Source organism: Anolis sagrei, chromosome 9, assembly GCF_037176765.1.
Source record: "Anolis sagrei isolate rAnoSag1 chromosome 9, rAnoSag1.mat, whole genome shotgun sequence".
Lineage (NCBI taxonomy): Eukaryota > Metazoa > Chordata > Lepidosauria > Squamata > Dactyloidae > Anolis > Anolis sagrei.
Genome location: NC_090029.1, coordinates 34312931 through 34329650, shown reverse-complemented (window position 1 = coordinate 34329650; position 16720 = coordinate 34312931). Strand labels below are relative to the sequence as shown.

At 40.2% G+C, this 16720-nt stretch overlaps 1 protein-coding gene across 1 annotated transcript in view; it reads left to right on the top strand.

Annotated features, from left to right (window-relative positions):
* Positions 1-16720, top strand: part of WDR93 (WD repeat domain 93) — a 42871-nt gene that overhangs the window by 12270 nt on the left and 13881 nt on the right. Inside the window, exons 6-11 of the mRNA XM_067471478.1 lie at positions 1745-1786; positions 3252-3339; positions 7004-7187; positions 8711-8781; positions 9020-9106; positions 12697-12828. Of these exons, the coding sequence (XP_067327579.1) occupies positions 1745-1786; positions 3252-3339; positions 7004-7187; positions 8711-8781; positions 9020-9106; positions 12697-12828 (604 nt within the window). The remainder of the gene's footprint in view (positions 1-1744; positions 1787-3251; positions 3340-7003; positions 7188-8710; positions 8782-9019; positions 9107-12696; positions 12829-16720) is intronic.

Sequence of the window (16720 nt, the reverse complement as noted above, 5' to 3'; positions counted from 1 at the left end):
GGATAAAAATAAGTAAATTAAAATAAAGAGAAGTGGAACTCTGCATAGGACGACATCTATGCCATGCTCCTGTAGCCAACAAAGCTCGTTTTGAATTACTAAAAGTATTTTATGAATGCCGTATATACTCGTGTATAAGCCGACCCAAATATAAGCCAAGGCACCTAATTTTACCACAAAAAAACTGGGAAAATGTATTGACTCGAGTATAAGTCAAAGGTGGGTAATACAGCAGCTACTGGTAAATTTCAAAATAAAAATAAATACCAATAAAATCATATTAATTGAGGCATCAGAAGGTTAAATGTATTGGAATATTTACATAATACTGTAATTTAAGATAAGACTGTCCAACATGTAAGACATACCTGTTCCGACAGGCTTTTAATGTTTGATAGTGTTGTTTTTAAATTGTTTTAAATTGCTTTTAAACTTTGTTAGATTTTAGCTCTTCTTGTAAGCCGCTCCGAGCCCCAGGGGAGTGGCCGCATAGAAGTTAGAATAATAAATAAATAAATAAATAAATAAAAACTCTGATTAAACCATTATTCTAACCTTCTTCAATGTGCTTACGTATCCTTCCAATAATAATAATAAAGAGAGTAAAATAATAAATGAAATGAAAATAATAATAATAATAATAATAGAGTAACTAATAAATGTAATAATAACAAATAGAGTAAAGTAATAAATGCAATAACAAGAATAAAGTAAAATTTACTTTGTTTTAAATTGTTTTAAATTGTTTTTAAATTGTGTTCGATTTTAGCCTGTTCTTGCAAGCCGCTCCGAACCCCAGGGGAGTGGCCGCATAGACGTTTGAATAATAAATAAATAAATAAAATAAGAAATGTAATAATAATAATAGAGTAAAATAATAAATGTGATAATAATAATAATAATAGAGTAAAATAATAAATGTGATAATAATAGAGTAAAATAATGTAAATGTAATAATAGAGTAAAATAATTAATGTAATAATAACAATAATAACTGTTGTTGTTCATTTGTTCAGTCGTTTCCGACTCTTCATGACTTCATGGATCAGTCCACGCCAGAACTCTGTCGGCCCTCACCACCCCCAGCTCCTCCAAGGTCAGTCCAGTCACTTCAAGGATACCATCCATCCATCTTGCCCTTGGTCAGCCCCTCTTCCTTTTTCCTTCCATTTTTCCCAGCATAACTGTCTTCTCTAAGCTTTCCTTTAAGTAATGTAAATGTAATACAATAATAATAAAGTAAAATAATGTAAATGTAATAATAATAAATAGAGTAAAATAATAAATGTAATAAAAATAATAATAACAGAATAAAATAATAAATAACTTTGACTTGAGTATAAGCTGAAGGGGGCTTTTTCAGCCTAAAAAATGGGCTGAAAAACTTGGCTTATACTCAAATATTTACGGAAAGCATTCCAGTGGTTTATGCACAAATTGTAGATGAAAAGTTTTTAAAAATCATAAACCAACAAAGCACACATCTCAATATGAAGGATGATGCTATGAAACCCACTTATGGATGACTTATCATATCTGTCATTATATCAATTCTAAGTGTGTATGTATAGATATAAAGCTCCTCAAATTCTGCAAACAATATCTACCCACCTCCTTCTCATTTTCTTTTTCTTTCTGTCCTGAGAGATTAAATTGAATAATTCTATGGGAGCTTAAGCTTAGCTAGAGTGAAGATATTACAGTTTGCCTTATACTAAAATTGCTGTCTTGTGTGGTTCTGTAGAAAAAGAGTGTGGATATCCAAAGTCAAGTCCCCGAAGAGATGGTAAGCAGCCCCAAGTCTGACCTTCCTTGAGCTACCAGAAATTTAAAAACCAGAGTTTTCCCAGAGGGAATATTGGGATTTGGTGTGTGCTAAGGCCCTGGTTTCCATTCACCACAGAATCTGCCACTCAAACCCTATCTCTGCACTCTTTCTTCTTTCTTCTTTGGCATAAGACTGTGTTTCTCAACCTTCCTAATGCTGCAACCCCTTAATACAGCTCCTCATGTTGTGCTGACCCCTAACCATAAAATTATTTTCGTTGCTACTTCATAACTATAATTTTGCTGCTGTTATGAATCATAACATAAATATCAGATATGCATGATATATATTCATTCACTGGAGCAAATTTGGCACGAATACCCGATATGCCAGATTTAGAATACTGGTGGGGTTGGGGGGAGAATTGTGTTTGTCATTTGGGAGTTGTAGTTGCTGGGATATGTAGTGCATCTACAATCAAAGAGCATTCAGAACTCCACCAGTGATGGAATCGAACTTGGCACACAGAATTCCCATGACCAACAGAAAATACTGGAAGGGTTTGGTGGGCACTGACCTTGAGTTTTGGAGTTCTAGTTTACTCACTGTGGACTCAAACAATGACGGATCAGGACCAAACTGGGCATGAGTCCTCAATATGGCCAAATGTGAACACTGGTGGAATTTGGGGAAAATAGGCCTGGACATTTGGGAGTTGTAGTTTCTGAAATTTATAGTTCACCTACAATCAAAGAGCATTCTTAATTCCACCAATGATAGAATTGGGCCAAACTTCCCACACAGAACCCCAATGACCAACAGAAAATACTGTGTTTTTTGATGGTCTTTGGTGACCCCTCTGACACCCCCTCGTGACCCCCCCCCCGAGGTCCTGACCCCTAGGATGAGAAATGCTGGCATAAGACAACCATATATGGGGGCATTCAATCCTCCCATTGGAGATGGCTATGGGAACACATAAATTGGTGTCTCCTAGATTTAGATAGGTGAAATTTGATACCTGTGTTAGTAAATTGCGGTCCATTAGTCTTATCATAGCACTGAGGAAGTCCCAGTGTCTTTCTACCTAGATTGGCAATTTCTTATCTGAAGAAGATGGAGTCCCCGGTGACACAATGAGCTAAACCCTTTTGCCGGCAGGACTGCGGACCAAAAGGTCAGAGGTTCAAATCTGGGGAGCAGGGTGAGCTCTTGTCTATCAGCTCCAGCTTCTCATGCAGGGACATGAGAGAAACCTACCTCGGGATGGTAACATATCTTGGTATCCCCTGGGCAGTGTCCTTGCAGAAGGCCAATTCTCTCACACCAGAAGTGACTTGCAGTTTCTCAAGTTGTTCCTGACACACACACATACACAACATCTGAAGAAGATGCACCATCCAAGCCCAAAGTAGCTTAGCTCAATAATAATTGGTGGGTATTTTAACCAAGTTATTCAGATCCTCCTTTTGCTTAATTTCAGGATTTGCTACAACTCCTAAGCAAAGTTGAATCTAAGCTGGTTCCCCCAGTGCTGCTCCTGAAAATCAGGTCACCCAAGCCGCTTGCAGGTTAGACTCTCTTTTCACCTCTTCTGTTCCCTCACTTTTACATTTAATGGCTTTTTAAAATAATAATAATAATAATCATAAAGTTAAAATAGAAATGCAAACCACACAAATAAGCTATTTATTTATGAAACAGCACACCGTTCATGAAGAAGACTTTGACTTGCCCAGAACTTTTCCTCCAGCTAAATATAAAGCAGAGTCAGGGATAGAAGGGAAGAAGCTGGGACAATCGCAATGTTTAGTTTTAAACAGTTTAAAGGGAAAGTAAAGGCAGATTTAGGCAGATTCGACCAGGTTAATACAAATTCTCATTGCCCAGTATTTCAAATGCAAGATACACTTAGGCAGAAAAAACGAAATGCAAAGATACAGAATGGGGGACAATGCCTGGCTCGAGAGCAGTACGTGGGAAAAAGATCTTGGAGACCTCGTGGACAGGAAGGTAAACATGATCTTTATTAATGACTGATATGAAGGGTTAGAAGGCGGGATCATCAAGTTTGCAGACTACACCAAATTGGGAGGGAGAAACAATACTCCAGAGGACAGGAGCAGGATTCAAAACGATCTTGACAGATTAGAGAGATGATGGGCCAAAACAAACAAAATGAAGTTCAACAGGGACAAATGCAAGATACTCCACTTAGGCAGAAAAAGTGAAATGCAAAGATACAGAATGGGGGATGAGGCCTGGCTCGAGAGCAGGACGTGTGAAAAAGATCTTGGAGTCCTCATGGACAACAAGTTAAACATGATCCAACAATGTGATGTGGCAGCAAAAAAAAGCTAATGGGATTTTGGCCCGCATCAGTAGGAGTCTAGTGTCTAGATCCAGGGAAGTCATGCTACCCCTCTATTCTGACTTGGTCAGACCACACCTGGAATATGGTGTCCATTCTGGGCACCACAATTGAAGGGAGATATTGACAAGCTGGAATATGTCCAGAAGAGGGTGACTAAAATGATCAAGGGTCTGGAGAACAAGCCCTATGAGGAGCGGCTTAAGGAGCTGGACATGTTTAGTCTGAAGAAGAGAAGGCTGAGAGGAGACATGATAGCCATGTAGAAATATGTGAGAGGAAGTTATGGGGAGAGAATGCTTCTGGAATATGGCCATACAGCCTGGGGAGCAAGCTTGTTTTCTGCTGCCCTGGAGACTAGGACGCCGAACAATGGCTTCAAACACAAGAAAGAAGATTCCATCTGAACATTAGGAAGAACTTCCTGACTGTGAGAGCTGTTCAGCAGTGGAACTCTCTGCCCCAGAGTGTGATGGAGGCTTTTTCTTTGGAAGCTTTTAAACAGAGGCTGGATGGCCATCTGTCAGGGGTGCTTTGAATGCAATGTTCTTGCTTTTTGGCAGGGGTTGGACTGGATGGCCCAGGAGGTCTCTTCCAACTCTTTGATTCTATTATTCCTACCAGAACAAGGGATCATCCAGACGATTACCTCTTTGTTGCTGTGAGTTTTCTGGGCTATATGGCCATGTTCCAGAGCCATTCGTACCTGACGTTTCACCCCGTTCCATGGCAGATATCCCCAGAGGTTGTGAGGCCTATTGGAAACTAGGCAAGTGGGGTTTCTATATCTGTGGAATGTCTTGTCTGTTGGAGGCAAGTGTGAACATTGCCATTGGCCACCTTGATGAGCATTTAATGGCACTGCAGCTTCAACCTACACACAGAATATTATTTGAGAACACAGAAATGCTGGACCACTCCAACAGCTACCATGTCAGACTTCACAGAGAAGCCATTGAAATCCACAAGCGTGTGGACAATTTCAACAGAAAGGAGGAAACCATGAAAATGAACAAAATCTGGCTACCAGTATTAAAAAAAACTTTAAAATCAGGACAGTAAATAAAGAGCAACAGTAAAAAAAAAAAAAGCCAGAGGAATTCCAGACAAGAATCAGTGAAGGCCAGTTACAAGGATTCCCCAGGCAGCAACTAGCCAGGCTTTGAATCTGCAAGGCCATTAAATGCTAATCAAGGTAGCCAATTGCAACGTCCACACTTGCCTCAAACAGACAAGAGTTCTTTCTCCCATCCTGGACATTCCATAGATATATAAATCCCACTTGCTTAGTTTCCTATAGACTTCACAACTTCAGAGGATGTCCACCATAGATGTGGGAGAAACATCAGGAGAGAATGCCTCTGGAACATGGCCATACAGCCCGGAAAACTCACAGCAACCCAGTGATTCTAGCCATGAAAGCTTTTGAGAACACTATTCTCTCTCTTTGAAAATAGAACAGCCAGGCATTGTTTGGATTTGCCTCTGGTGTTAATTAAGTCTCATGGATCCCTTGCAGGAAAGAGACCTGGGGTTATTTATTTATTTTATTTATTTCCTATATTTATACCCCATAAATTGTTGTTGTTCATTCATTCAGTCGTCTCCGACTCTTTGTGACCTCATGGACCAGCCCACGCCAGAGCTCCCTGTTGGCCGTCACCACCCCCAGCACCACCCCCACCCCATATATATATATACACACACACACTAGCCGTCCCCTGCTGTGGCCCAGTCTGTATATATATGTTTTGTGTGAGTGTGTATATGTGTTTATATGTGTGCATCTGTATATATATATGTGTGTTTGCAAGTGTATATATATGTGTGTGTGAATGTATATGTGTGCATATGTATGAGTGTGCATATGTATGAGAGATGGCCATTTGTCAGGGGTGATTTGAATGCAATATTCCTGCTTCTTGGCAGGGGGTTGGATTGGATGGCCCATGAGGTCTCTTCCAACTCTTTGATTCTATGATTCTATGAGTGCATCTGTGTATATATGTGTGTATATATTTGTGTGTTTATATGTATATATATTGTGTATATGTGTGTACTTGTCTATATGCATATTTGTGTTTATATGTGGGTGTATGTATGTGTGCATGTATGTGTGCCTGTGTATATGTATATATGTGTCTGTATAAAGATGTATGTGTGTACATATGTGTGTGCCTGGGTGTGTGTGTGTATATATATATATATATATATACGTATGTGTATGTATGTGTGCATGTGTGTGTATATATATGTGTGTGTGTGTGTGTGTGTATGGTGTATTTTTGGAATTTTTAAGTCCGTTCTGCTGTGGTCTTTTTGTATTTTTAGGGGTGATGAACACTCATTGGACTGTTAGGTGTCTTGTGTCAAAATTTCGTGTCAATTCATCCAGTGGTTTCTGAGTTATGTTAATCCCACAAACGAACATTACATTTTTATCTATATCTGTATCTGTATCTCTATTGTCATATGCCAACCAGGGATACCACGACTAGGATGGTTGTTATAATTCTCTCTCCCTATATAGATATATATATGTATAACCTAGATAGATAGATAGATAGATAGATATCTATATAGGGAGAGAGAATTATAACAACCATCCTAGTCGTGGTATCCCTGGTTGGCATATGACAATAACGCATTTTGTAGCTTTTTCAGGCTGTATGGCCATTTTCTAGAAGCATTCCCTCCTGAGGTTTTGCCTGCATCTATGACAGGCATCCTCAGAGATTGTGAGGTCTCTGCCATAGATGCAGGCGAAATGTCAGGAGAGAATGCTTCTAGAACGTGGACGTGCAGCCTGAAAAACCTACAACAACCCAGTTTCTTAGTAAGGCTTTCTATGCATCCAAATGCAGGAAGCACCTTTAAGAATCCCTTTGATGCCTTAATGAAGAGTGACGATGGCAGTGTCCTTGGCTTGGGATACAACCATATGATGAAGGAGTCCCAGTGGGAGCAGCTGGATGCCATTTTTAACAACACTTTCCAGCAGTATCTGGAGACGGAGGAGGAGATGGAGCCCAAAGAGGAGAAACCCAGGTGAGAAGGGAAAAATACTAGGACCTTTGACATGCATCTTCCAACTGTGTAGCATGCTTTGGGGCTGGAAGAGCAAAATCAGGTTCTTTCTCTTGCTAAAATGATGCTATTTGATAGTCCAAAATAAATGCTGGTTTACCAGATTGATTTACAAGCCGCTTTGAATCCCATTTCAGAGGACAGCAGAATACAAATCAAATAAGTGAATAGGTAAAGTTCCAATTGATTCAATGAACGGGCAGTTGGATTTTGTCCTAGCTTTGTATTGTCAAAGGCTTTTGTGGCCAGAATCACTGGGATGCTGTGAGTTTTCTGGGCTGTATGGCTATGTTCCAGAAGCATTCTCTCCTGACATTTTGCCCACACCTACAGCAGGCATCCTCAGAAGTTGAGGGGTCTGTTGGAAACTAAGGAAGTGAGGTTTATATATCTACTAGCTGTCCCCTGCCACGCGTTGCTATGGTCCAGTCTGTGTATGTGTGTATTGTGTGTGTATATATGTGTGTATATATTTGTATATATGTGTGTTCGTGTGTGTGTGTGTGTGTATGTATAGGGTTTTTGTGTGTATGTGTGTATTGTGTGTGTATATATGTGTGTATATATTTGTATATATGTGTGTTCATGTGTGTGTGTGTGTGTGTGTGTATGTGTATATATATATATATATATATATATATATATATATATGGGTTTTTGCATGCATTGTAATATTTGGGGGGGGTTGGCTTTTTAAGTCCCTTCTGCTGTGTTTTTCAGTGTTTTTATGAGTGATGGTCACTTGTTGTGTCCCAATTTGTTGTAAATTCGTTCAGTGGTTTTTGAGTTATGTTAATCCCACAAACAAACATTACATTTTTATTTAAATAGATGGAATATCCAGGGTGAGGGAAAGAACTCTTGTCTGCTTGAGGTATGTGTGAATATTGCAGTTTGCCACCTTGATTAACACGAAGTCAGGGCGGCAACAGCAACATTCAGGAAGCCATGAAAATGAACAAAATCTGGCTACCAATATTTTTAAAAAGTTCTAAAATCAGGACCACAAATAAAGTGCAATACTAAAAAATCAGGGGAATCCCAGACAAGAATCAACCAAGGCCAGCTAACACCTCCCTACAAGGATCCCCCAGGCAGCAACCAGCCAGGTTTTGAAGCCGCAAGGCCATTAAATGCTAATCAGGGTGGCCAATTGCCTAGTTTCCAACAGACCCCCAAACCTCTGAGGATGCCTACCATAGATGCATGCAAAACATCAGGAGAGAATGCTTCTGGAACATGGCCATACAGCCCAGAAATCTCACAGCAACCCAGTTCTAGCTTTGCTATTTGGCCTGCTTGGCTTTATAGAGCAATTTGGTAGTGTGTTTGTGATGTTTCATTAGCATTTCTTTTGTTTTTGGTTTTGGGAGGAAAGGTGGTGGAAAACATTAATTAAATAATACTCCCCCAGTATCACTTTATTTGTGAAATCCTTTGAATATCACACCTGTTGTACTGAATTCTGGTTTCTCTGTTTTCAGCCATGCTGTGTTTCATTTTCACTTGCCTGGTCGCACCCTGCCTTTGGGAGCTGAAATCAAAGCTGAGCCAGGTAATTTCCAATTTTCAGCAGTGTTGCATTTCCTCTGCCAATATTATGGTTTCAGATATTAACTAATTATGGCAGGTACCTATAACTAAGTACCAACATTTTAATATTGATATAATTTCCCTATTAGTTTTGAGTTTTCCACTTTGGTCACAGGGAGAAGGAATGGATGGAATCCTTAAGTATTCGGTCTTTCTTACTACTCGGTCTTTCATTGCCTCCTCTTGTCCCCTTTCTCCAGATATATCTGTTGCACTCAGTGTTCATTGGAGCGGTAGTCACAATCTTTGTTTTTATCTTCTGAGTCGTCCACCAAAGGAGAAACCAGGTAATACAATATGAGAACTACATAGGCGCGTATTATGGTGCATTAGATTTGAATAAATATAGGTAATTTGTGGAATCAGTAGTTCAAAATGTTGTTTTGACTCTTTTAAGGCTCTGAGTGGTATGGACCTTGAATCAGAAGAAAGTTTCCTTCTCGGTGATACTTACTTTCTGTTCCATGTACTCATAAGGAGAGGCAAGGGGAGGGAATGCTACTATTTCAAACTTGGCAAGTAGGGGCTAGAGACTAGGCCTGGGCGGTTTCGTTTCGTTAATTCGTAATTCGTTAATAATTCGTTAATTTTTCCAGTTACAAAACGATAACAAACCATTCTGGAGCAATTATTAAAAAAAACGAATTTTTAAACACGTTTTGTAAATGCTTCGTATTTCGTTATTGTATTCGTTTCGTTATTGTTCTGAGGTCGTTTCGTTATTATTTCCGCATGTCTGGGCCAGTTTTATGGTTTAATTAGTGAAAAAAAATTATAATATCACACCAACAGTCAACAACAGAGGGAGAGGGAAGCTTCAGAAGTTTTTGGAGGTTTTTTAGCGTATTTCGCGGTCGCGTCCGCCATTAACGAATCGATTCGTTATTGTTTCGGAAATCGATTCGTTAATTTTTTACCATTTACGAAATTTCGTAAATATCGAACTTTTTAAAAGGAAAATTTTGTAATTATTTTAAATAAAAAAAACCCCAAATACAAATCAATTTTAGAAACAATTTTTTGCGTTGTTACTCAGGCCTACTAGAGACCCATGGAGCTAAGATCCTTGAGGTCCAGGCTATTTGACTGACTGAGCTCCCTGCCTGGGCCCTGAGATCTTCAGGAGAGGCCCTTCTCTCGGTCCCACCCCATCTCAAGTCTGGTTTGTATGCAAAGATACAGAATGGGGGACAATGCCTGGCTCGAGAGCAGTACGTGTGAAAAAGATCTTGGAGTCCTCGTGGACAACAAGTTAAACATGAGCCAGGAATGTGATGTGGTGGCAAAAAAAGCCAATGGGATTTTGGCCTGCATCAAGAGGAGCCTAGTGTCTAGATCCAGGGAAGTAATGCTCCCCATGCTCTATTCCGCTTTGGTTAGACCACACCTGGAATATTGTGTCCAATTCTGGGCACCACAATTCAAGAAAGATATTGACAAACTGGAATGTGTCCAGAGGAGGGCAACTAAAATGATCAAGGGTCTGGAGAACAAGCCCTATGAGGAGCGGCTTAAGGAGCTGGGCATGTTTAGCCTGAAGAAGAGAAAGCTGAGAGGAGATATGATAGCCATGAATAAATATGTGAGAGGAAGCCACAGGGAGGAGGAGGGAGCAAGCTTGTTTTCTGCTTCCTTGGAGACTAGGACACGGAACAATGGCTTCAAACTATAAGAAAGGAGATTCCATCTGAACATGAGGAAGAACTTCCTGACTGTGAGAGCCGTTCAGCAGTGGAACTCTCTGCCCCGGAGTGTGGTGGAGGCTCCTTCTTTGGAAGCTTTTAAACAGAGGCTGGATGGCCATCTGTCAGGGGTGCTTTGAATGCAATATCCCTGCTTCTTGGCAGAATGGGGTTGGACTGGATGGCCCATGAGGTCTCTTCCAACTCTTTGATTCTATGATTCTATGGTGGGAACGAGAAAGAGGGCTTTTTTGGTGACCGCCCCGTGACTGTGGAATTCCCTGCCCAGTTAAGCCCAGGTAAGCTATCCTTCTGATGGCAGGCTAAAACCTTTCTATTCAGACAGGCTTTTAAAGAGGGAGGTGTTTAAGATCTAGTTGGGGGATGCTGTTTTTAACTTTGAATATGTTTTGATGGATTTTAACTAGGACTTTTAAAGTGCTGTTTGTGTTTAATTCTGTTTTAATGGTTGCATATTTGTATATTTTAAATTGTATATTATGTCAAGTCGCTTTGAATCCCCTTTGGGGAAATAAAGCAGGGTATTATTATTATTATTATTATTATTATTAATAATAATAATTGTAATCCATTCCAGAATAACGCTCAAATTCTCCTATCCATTATAGACCGTTACGGCAGCTGACACTTACCTTATTCCTAATATTTACAGCCTGGCTATGTTTATAAATATTTACTGCCATGGTTAGAGGATCACAGTTTGATCGAGTCTGAATTGATGTTTTAGTATATGCATGTGTTTTATTTTATTGTATTTTATATTGTGTTCACTTTTATGCTTATTTTAAGGCACTTTGTGCCGTCTCTAAGCCGCCCCAAGTCTCTTCGGGGAGATGGTGGCGGGATATAAGAATAAAGTTGTTGTTGTTGTTGTTGTTGTTGTTGTTGTAGACCAGGAACTTGTGCCCCTCATAGATTTGGGAGAGGCCACAAGGACCATCCAGTCCAACCACTTGCCCTGCAGGATAATATAATCACACACACACACACACACACACACATATATATATATATATATATATATATATATATATATATATATATTGTTGTTGTTGTTGTTGTTGCTGCATTTATAGCCCACTTTTCCCAAATATTGGATCACAAAGTATCTCACAATGTGAAAAGCAATACAATTAAAACATCCAAAAAGTAAATATTAAAATAAGAATTAAACTAGTTACAATTATTAAAACAATTCAGTTAAAGTACAATTAAAAAGGAAATAAGAACAGTGGTCCTTAACCTATGGGCTGCAGACCACCAGTGAGCTGCGAGGACAAAAATCTGGTCCATGAGCCTCCTTCCTCTTTATTTATTTATTTATTTATTCATTTTAAAAATTTTATTTCTGCTCCCTTCATGCCTCCTGCACTGCTTCCCTGTCGCCGACCAGCCCTGCCCTCTTGGATAGACCACAACAGCTCTAGATTATTAAATATGGTTTGGGTGAGCTGATGGCGACTACTGGATGGCATATGTTCAGTATCAGAAACTAGAGCTGATGTGGTCTATCCAATACAGTTTTCTGAATCAGCTCCCCAAATAGCCAAACCAAATCTAAAGTTGTCCAAAAACCGATTTGTAACCCTTTTGGTACTAATGTTGGAGAGTGGCCCCTGGTCTAAAAAAGGCTGGGAACCACTGTTATTTAAAAAATCTGGTTTAGAAACCTGTCAGAATAAAAAGGTTTTAGCTGGTAGTGCAGTGGGTTTAACCGCTGAGCTGTTGAAGTTGCTGATTGAAAGGTCACAGGTTCGAATTTGTGCAGCGGCGTGAGCCCCCGCTGTTAGCCCCAGCTTCTGCCAACCTAGCAGTTCGAAAACATGCAAATATGACTAGATCAATAGGTACCGCTCCGGCGGGAAGGTAACAGTGCACCATGCAGTTATGCCGGCCACATGACCTTGGAGGTGTCTATGGACAACGCCGGCTCTTCGGCTTAGAAATGGAGATGAGCACCAACCGCCAGAGTCAGACGTGACTGGACTTAATGTCAAGGGAAAATCTTTACCTAGCCTTCCTCAGGAAGGTCAACAAGCCACAGACCAGGCAGCCAAGGAATTCCTTATAAATGACACAGTTTGGTTGTTTAGTAATTTAGTAATTCCTTCATTCCAGAGAACCTTAGGAATATTGTTCATTCCTGCAGTCATTTGATCATCCATTTTTTCTAGATTCTGATCCAAAACCAGACATCGTTTGGCCATGTGCGGCTCCAATTGCATGTTCAGCTATCACACCTTGCTCTTCTTACCTGGTTTTTGCCTGTGAAGACAGAAGCATTACTTCTTGGGACGTATCTATTGGTGAGCTTTCTCCTTACCACCTTTCATGAGATTGGGAAGAGTCCATTGACTTTGGAACTCATTACCTGGAGAGATCAGGAAAGCCCCTTCTCTAGAAACATTCAAAAAGAACCTTAAAACCTGGCTCTTCCGCTGTGCCTTTGGCGAGTAGGTGCATAATATGACACCATTGCACCCCTCAACGCTCTTCCCACTGGAATACACGGCCTCCAAATGGGAAGTTTAGCTTCACAACTATGTATGTTTTTACTAGTTCCCTGCAGATAATTTACTCCTATTTTATCTCATTAGAGTCTTAGAATTGTTTTTATCCTGTCCGCCCATTGTTATTGTGATTGTGCCTATTGGAGTGTTATTTTATGACTGTGTTTATATTTTTTTCTTGATGTAATTTGATGATGTTGTTTATTGTTTATGCTCTAGTTTTATTTTGTTGTAATATGTTGACCGGGCTTGGCCCCATGTGAGCCACTCTGAGTCCCCATTGGGGAGATGGTGGCAGGGTATAAATAAAGATTATTATTATTATTATTATTATTATTATTATTATTATTTCCTAATACAGAAAAACAACCGTACTTCCCAGGGGCCCAAGTGTTCTTTGTGATGAGCCTTGTTCTGTCCTCCAAGAGCATGGTTTACGTTACCTTTTAGCTGCATGGGATCGCATTCCTTTGCATTTCCCCAGGGTTGCTATAGACCCAGCAGCACCCTGGAAGTTAAGCAGTATCAGAGTCTGGAAAGCCAAGCTCTGAAAGTATCTCTTTGGGTTAGGAGTCCGCCCTTTTTCCTGGGGTTGAGATCTCCATTTTGGAATCTCCCCTGCCTCCTTCAGTAGAGAAAAGAACCTCAGATGTGCTGTTGGTCAGACAGGGAGCTCTGAAAAGCCACTGTGAGTACTATTGAGAAATTTAGATAGATAGATAGATAGATAGATAGATAGATAGATAGATAGATAAGCAATTGAGAAATTGAGATAGATAGATAGATAGATAGATAGATAAGCAATTGAGAAATTGAGATAGATAGATAGATAGATAGATAGATAGATAGATTGCCCTTCCCATTAGACTAGCTCCATCATTAATGGTATTCCGCAAAAAAGTGAAAACCTGGTTGTTTAAGCAGGTGTTCGAATAGCCAGTGCAATGAATGTAATGAACATAGGAATGGAACAATGGATGACGGATCTGGATCATGTTTTTAGTGATGAGGTGCTAACGAATGGCTATTAGTGTCAATTGTATATTGTTGTTAATTGTATACTTTTCTATAATATGTTATGATGTTAACTGTTTTTTATACCGTGTTTTGGTAGCATTGAATTTTTGCTATTCTTGTTGTTAACCGCTGTGAGTCGCCTAAGGGCTGAGAACAGCGGTATACAAATAAATAAATAAATAAATAAATAAATAGCAATTGAGTCATAGATAGATATTGAGAAATAGAGAGAAATAGTAGTAGTAGTAGTTTTTATTGATTAGCCCTTAGGCCATATCACAATAAGAAACAGAACAACAAGGCCTGACAATACCTAATCACACTCCACGTAGTAAGTTAAAATAAGACACTTATAACAATACAGTAAGTAAATATGATAAGACATGATAAAACTGATAAACTGATCAAGCTGAGTATATACATCATATTTCATTATCACCCCTACAATTGACCCCAATCAGCCCTACATATGTGGTTCTCAGATGTATTGTTTTGCTTAAGTACAGAGCTGTTTTATATGTTATTTTTGGGTCTTGGCCAATATGTTGTTCTGATGTGAGATCCCCAATACATTGTCCGTTTGATATATAGACCAAGGTGGAAGTCTCTCACCTTTTGATACAATTTGCAATCAAATAATATGTGTGCTATATCTTCAATTTCAGAGAGAAATAGTTATTGAGTACTATTGAGCATTACTTCATCTCCAAAGCTAACCTTGAGCTTAGATAGGGGAAGACCTGGTCTTTCTAACCATAGCAGCTCAGGGTTAGGGTGAAAGATCCTAGGATTTTTTCTACCATTTGGAGAAAGGTTACCTCAGTAATTGAAGAAAAGGGAAAGAAAGAACATCTCTATGGTTTCCCAAATTGACTGTTTGTGTTGTAACTTTATCAAGCTGTGCCAAGTCTGCCAAGGACTTTGGAAATAAATATTTTGTTGATGTTCATATCTTGACTGGCATCAGTTGCTGAAAGTATTGCGTTATTGCTTCAAAGAAAGGCAGTTCGCCCAGATGAAGACAGAAGCACATCTCAGTTTTAATGTTATAGTGTCTGGGTGTGATGGCACAAGCCTTTTGATTATCATAGAATCATAAAATCATAGAATCAAAGAGTTGGAAGAGACCTCATGGGCCATCCAGTCCAACCCCCTGCCAAGAAGCAGGAATATTGCATTCAAATCACCCCTGACAGATGGCCATCCAGCCTCTGCTTAAAAGCTTCCAAAGAAGGAGCCTCCACCACACTCCGGGGCAGAGAGTTCCACTGCTGAACGGCTCTCACAGTCAGGAAGTTCTTCCTAATGTTCAGATGGAATCTCCTCTCTTGTAGTTTGAAGCCATTGTTCCGCGTCCTAGTCTCCAAGGAAGCAGAAAACAAGCTTGCTCCCTCCTCCCTGTGGCTTCCTCTCACATATTTATACATGGCTATCATATCTCCTCTCAGCCTTCTCTTCTTCAGGCTAAACATGCCCAGTTCCCTAAGCCGCTCCTCATAGGGCTTGTTCTCCAGACCCTTGATCATTTTAGTCGCCCTCCTCTGGACACATTCGAGCTTGTCAATATCTCTCTTGAATTGTGGTGCCCAGAATTGGACACAATATTCCAGATGTGGTCTAACTAAAGCAGAATAGAGGGGTAGCATTACTTCCTTAGATCTAGACACTATGCTCCTATTGATGCATGCCAAAATCCCATTGGCTTTTTTTGCTGCCACATCACATTGTTGGCTCATGTTTAACTTGTTGTCCACGAGGACTCCAAGATCTTTTTCACACGTAGTGCTCTCGAGCCAGGCGTCCCCCATTCTGTATCTTTGCATTTCATTTTTTCTGCCAAAGTGGAGTATCTTGCATTTGTCACTGTTGAACTTCATTTTGTTAGTTTTGGCCCATCTCTCTAATCTGTCAAGATCGTTTTGAATTCTGCTCCTGTCCTCTGGACTATTGGCTATCCCTCCCAATTTGGTGTCGTCTGCAAACTTGATGATCATGCCTTCTAGCCCTTCATCTAAGTCATTAATAAAGATGTTGAACAGGACCGGGCCCAGGACGGAACCCTGCGGCACTCCACTTGTCACTTCTTTCCAAGATGAGGAGGAAGCATTAGTGAGCACTCTCTGTGTTCGTCCACTTAACCAATTCCAGATCCACCTCACCGTAGTTTTGCCTAGCCCACATTGGACTAGTTTCCTTGCCAGAAGGTCATGGGGGACCTTGTCGAAGGCCTTACTGAAATCCAGGTACGCTCCATCCACGGCATTCCCCGCATCTACCCAGCTTGTAACTCTATCGAAGAAAGAGATCAGATTAGTCTGGCATGACTTGTTTTTGATAAATCCATGTTGACTATTAGCGATGACTGCATTTGTTTCTAAGTGTTTGCAGACCGCTTCCTTAACAATCTTTTCCAGAATCTTGCCCGGTATCGACGTGAGGCTGACCGGACGGTAGTTGTTTGGGTCGTCCTTTTTTCCCTTCTTGAAGATTGGGACCACATTGGCCCTCCTCCAATCTGCTGGAACTTCTCCCGTTCTCCAAGAACTCTCAAAGATGGTTGCCAATGGTTCCGAAATGACTTCCGCTAGTTCCTTCAATACTCTGGGGTGTAGTTGATCTGGCCCTGGGGACTTGAACTCATTAAGAGCGGCCAGGTATTCCTGGACGACTT